This window comes from Otolemur garnettii, unplaced genomic scaffold (assembly GCF_000181295.1).
Source record: "Otolemur garnettii isolate 467f Iridium unplaced genomic scaffold, OtoGar3 scaffold00063, whole genome shotgun sequence".
NCBI classification, from domain to species: domain Eukaryota; kingdom Metazoa; phylum Chordata; class Mammalia; order Primates; family Galagidae; genus Otolemur; species Otolemur garnettii.
Genome location: NW_003852458.1, coordinates 4,087,127 through 4,091,121, shown reverse-complemented (window position 1 = coordinate 4,091,121; position 3,995 = coordinate 4,087,127). Strand labels below are relative to the sequence as shown.

Sequence of the window (3,995 nt, the reverse complement as noted above, 5' to 3'; positions counted from 1 at the left end):
GGCCTGAAAATAGTTGTCCTGTAGGCTGGGCGTGGTGGCTTACACCTATAATCCCAGCACTCCGGGAGGCCAAGGCTGGTGGATTGCTTGACCTCAAGAGCTTGAGACCAGAATGAGGAAGTGAGACCCTGTCTCTAAAAATAGCTTGATGTTGTGGTGGGTGCCTGTTGTCCCAGCTACTTCAGAGGCTGAGGCCACAGGATCGCTTGAGCTCAAGAGTTTGAGGTTGCTGTGAGCCATGATGTTGCAGCACTCTACACAGGGCGACAAAGTGAGACTCTGTCTCAAAAACAAAATGAACAAAAAAAAGTCCTCTTGAGATGGGGAAGGATGCAGAGGAATCAGTTTGTGGGAGAAGAAAGTCAGGAATTCACCACAGACATGGTGGGTTTGAGAAGACTATTAGCAATCTATATAATAATCAGGGGACATTAAGACAGAAAAGTTTGGATTGGGGGGTGTAAATAGAAATTTCAGTATTGTAAGCCTCTGTAATACCCATAAAATCATGGAAATGGGAGGAGACTCGGAAGCAGTGTCATAGGAGCCCAGCCACTAAGAATACATTATTAGTCTTTTTTTTTTTTTAAAAACAATTTCTAGAGATAAACATTAAGTTGGAATTGTTAATTTATGAAGTAAAATGATTCAGTCAAACATCTATCAATGAAGGCAACACTATATATATATATAGATGACAGGAGCATAAATATATGAGCGGTTCCACAATGCAGACTTTTCCGGCTCCTGGGATGAACCTTGAAATATTACTGCACACAGAGTAAGAAGTATAAAATGTACATAGCAGTAGTGCCCTGATGTGGAGTTTGGGGGAAATTTTTGTTGTATTTGGCTAAAACAGATACTTCTCATAGGGAATGTTCATAACTTAGGTATTTATTTTTGAACACATTGTTCTGATCTTTCTATTTTCAGAATCACTTCAAAAGGCATTCCTGCTTACATTGAGTTTTTGCTTTCTTTTTTTAAGGTTTATTATCGAATTTTTTCTTAATTCAGAAAGCTTCCTTTTTCCATTACTCTTGTAAACTGGTAGGGGCCATTTCTACACTTACAATGATAATGTGTGATGAATATCATGGTCACATCTGACTTTTGGAAGATTTATCAACAAATTATAAAAACAAAACTCTTCTATCTTCATTTCTTTTCCTCTGTAAGTCTTGAAGGTGATCTCTCTTCATCACTGCCTTGAATGTGTTCACTTCTTTGGAAAATCATTTTAATATCCTAAGAAAAATATTCAAATTTACAAAGTTACAAATATTAACAAAAATTTAGAATTAATCACTAACACATACCAGTGATTAAACAGCAAGTTGTTCCTATTTATTTTTTCATTTGAGAATATGATTCTCCACTTCGTTTGAATCCCACCCTATCACTTACCAGTTGTATCCTTGAAAGGATATCTAGGACCTTAGAACATTGGTTTACTCATCTGATAATGGAGTTGTCATATTAGATTAAACAACATTTGTGAAAGCAACTACACACACTACATCACGTAATTAGAAAGCTGAAAGTTTGTTTCCCTATTAAAAAAGAAAAAGCAGTACTCACCTTCTAGGAAAGGGAAGTTTTAATGCCAAATTAACTATTATACAGAGTTGGAGAATTTCTAAACAACAAATTACTGTTCCGGGGTTGTCTCATTCCTTCATTTTCTTTTATTTTTGTAATATCAGGGATAAAATGGTTTGCTTTTTACTCATTTAAAATATCCAGCTATCTTACATCAGATATTTTCCAATACAAACATAAAGTATCATGACAACATAGAAGGAGTACCAGCACATGGAAAATGTGGAATTGCATTTATGTAGTATTTAGTTTAGTTTTTTTTTTTTTTTTTTTTTTACTTTACAAATTTAGGGAAGTGGTTTAAGAACCTAAGTTCTTTTTTCTCAGAGCTGATTTCCAAAGGTCTCAATTTGACTGTGGTCATTTTGCTCACGAAGATGGAAGTTAGTTCACTGAGCTGATGATTGGCACATCAATTACTGCCAGGAATCACAGTGAATCATTTCCTTGTGGGACCTTGTTCTTTGAAAATACAGATCTCCTAAAGCCAAAGATCAATCTAGGGTAAAACAAGTGGAAAAGAACAGCTACTCCCCATTGACTTTTCAAGTCCTACACACTACAATCGTTAATAACATGTCTTCTTCAAATACTATGCTTATAATAACTAAAGTTAAATATTGAAAGTTAATATGGGAATTAAGGAATGAGCTGATTTGGGATTATCTGATGCTCCATAGCATGGGAAAAATGATAAGCACCAGATAATGTTTAAATCAGCCTTGGCTGAATTTATAGCTTTTGCTGAATTTATAGCTGAAATTAGGGGCCATAAATTTCAGTAGCAGAGAATGGAGAAAAGCTCTGAGAGAGTCAGAAAATGTTTGACAACAGGCATTTTGGAAACAGCTGTCGTCTTTCCTTATAAAGATACAGAAGAAGGTTGGAGAACAAGTTAAAATTAGACCTCCTGAAGACAAGATGGAATCAAAGTTCAGTCCCGTGTATCAGGACAGGTATGTTGTTCTAAGGTGATTGTGTCCTGAGTCAGATGTTTATAAGATATTGTCCTGTGTCATTCTGAGTTTAATGCTAAAAGACGTCTTGCTATCTCCCATGAATATAAACCTTAATCATAAGGCAACATAACTTGATTTACAGGCTTGCTAAAAGAAATTTACACTTATTCAGCATGTGATCATTGTAAGAAACTAAATTTATTAAGTTATTGGAGAAACCCATTTGTTCATTTGCATTTGTAATTATCTTTGTACGGGAAACTGACAGCGCTCACCAGCAACCCAGTTACAATATCCTCTTTGATCTTACTATATTTCCCCAAATCCCTTTCGCAATAATTTAGGAACATTACTTGAAAATAACTTCCTTGTATAAGAGCTATGAAAGTAGAAATGAGATAAGTGACTGTAACTGAATGACTAAAATCCATCACAAAATCTGGAACTGGCACATACGTAGTGACCCTGTGGGGCTTCCTGGGACTTCAGTTTGAACCCTTTATCCTCATGGCACTGTGTGAGTGAAAGTCTTCTTTCCAAAGAGAAGTCACTATGCATTCATCAAGAGATGGAATCCAGCTCACTATTCCCTCCACATATCATTTTGCATGGCTCAGGGATATTACTTGTGCACTGTGCCTGCTACAGACCAGCCATAGGATTAGTACTAACAATCTAACATTTATTGAGTGCTTTTATCTGCCAGGAACTGAGATAAACACTCTATACGTGTTTAATCATTTAATCCATACAAAAGCCCTGCAGTGTAGGTATAGTAATTAGCCTTGTCTTACAGATGGGGACACCAAGTCACCACGAGGTAACTTGCCCAAGGTCACTCGCTTCATAGGCATGGAAACAATCAGTGTGGCTCCTGAGCCCACTCTCATAACCACACAGTCAGTCCACCTGATAATAGAAACAATGCTAAAATACATCGTCATCATCACCTGTACGCAGCTTTCTCAAATATGTATTTTAGAATGTTGCTGCTTCTAAACATGAACCTTGTAAACACAGAGCTGTTAGCCAACAATCTTCACTTCCCACTGTTTATTATAGCAAACAACATTTTAACTCGAAAAACCACACTCTAGTTTTTGCTCTACTTATCTCAAAAGATCTTCACATAACATCACTGTGGTTAAAGTTCATTTTAAAAATGTGATCTGTTTACTTGTACATGGATATCTGGAGCAAAAAATGATGATAGCACAGCTGTGATAGTTGCGAGCCATCAAGGACTTCTCCTGCCCCACCCCCATCTCTCTCTCCCTTTCTCCCTTCCTTCCTTCCTTCCTTTCTTTCTTCAGTTAGTAGAAAGATGAGAACAGAGCACATTACTGGAAAGGGACCCTCTTTCATTTCAGGTATCAGATTTAGACTTTTCAGGTCTAATTTTAGACTTTTCAGGTCTAGTTTTCCCACATT

At 36.7% G+C, this 3,995-nt stretch overlaps 1 protein-coding gene across 1 annotated transcript in view; it reads right to left on the bottom strand.

Moving 5' to 3' along the window:
• Positions 1-1,114: 1,114 nt before the first annotated feature.
• Positions 1,115-3,995, bottom strand: part of SPEF2 (sperm flagellar 2) — a 159,827-nt gene continuing 156,946 nt past the window's right edge. Inside the window, exon 37 of the mRNA XM_012807051.1 lies at positions 1,115-1,251. Coding sequence (XP_012662505.1) covers positions 1,162-1,251 — 90 coding nt within the window. The 3' untranslated portion in view covers positions 1,115-1,161. The remainder of the gene's footprint in view (positions 1,252-3,995) is intronic.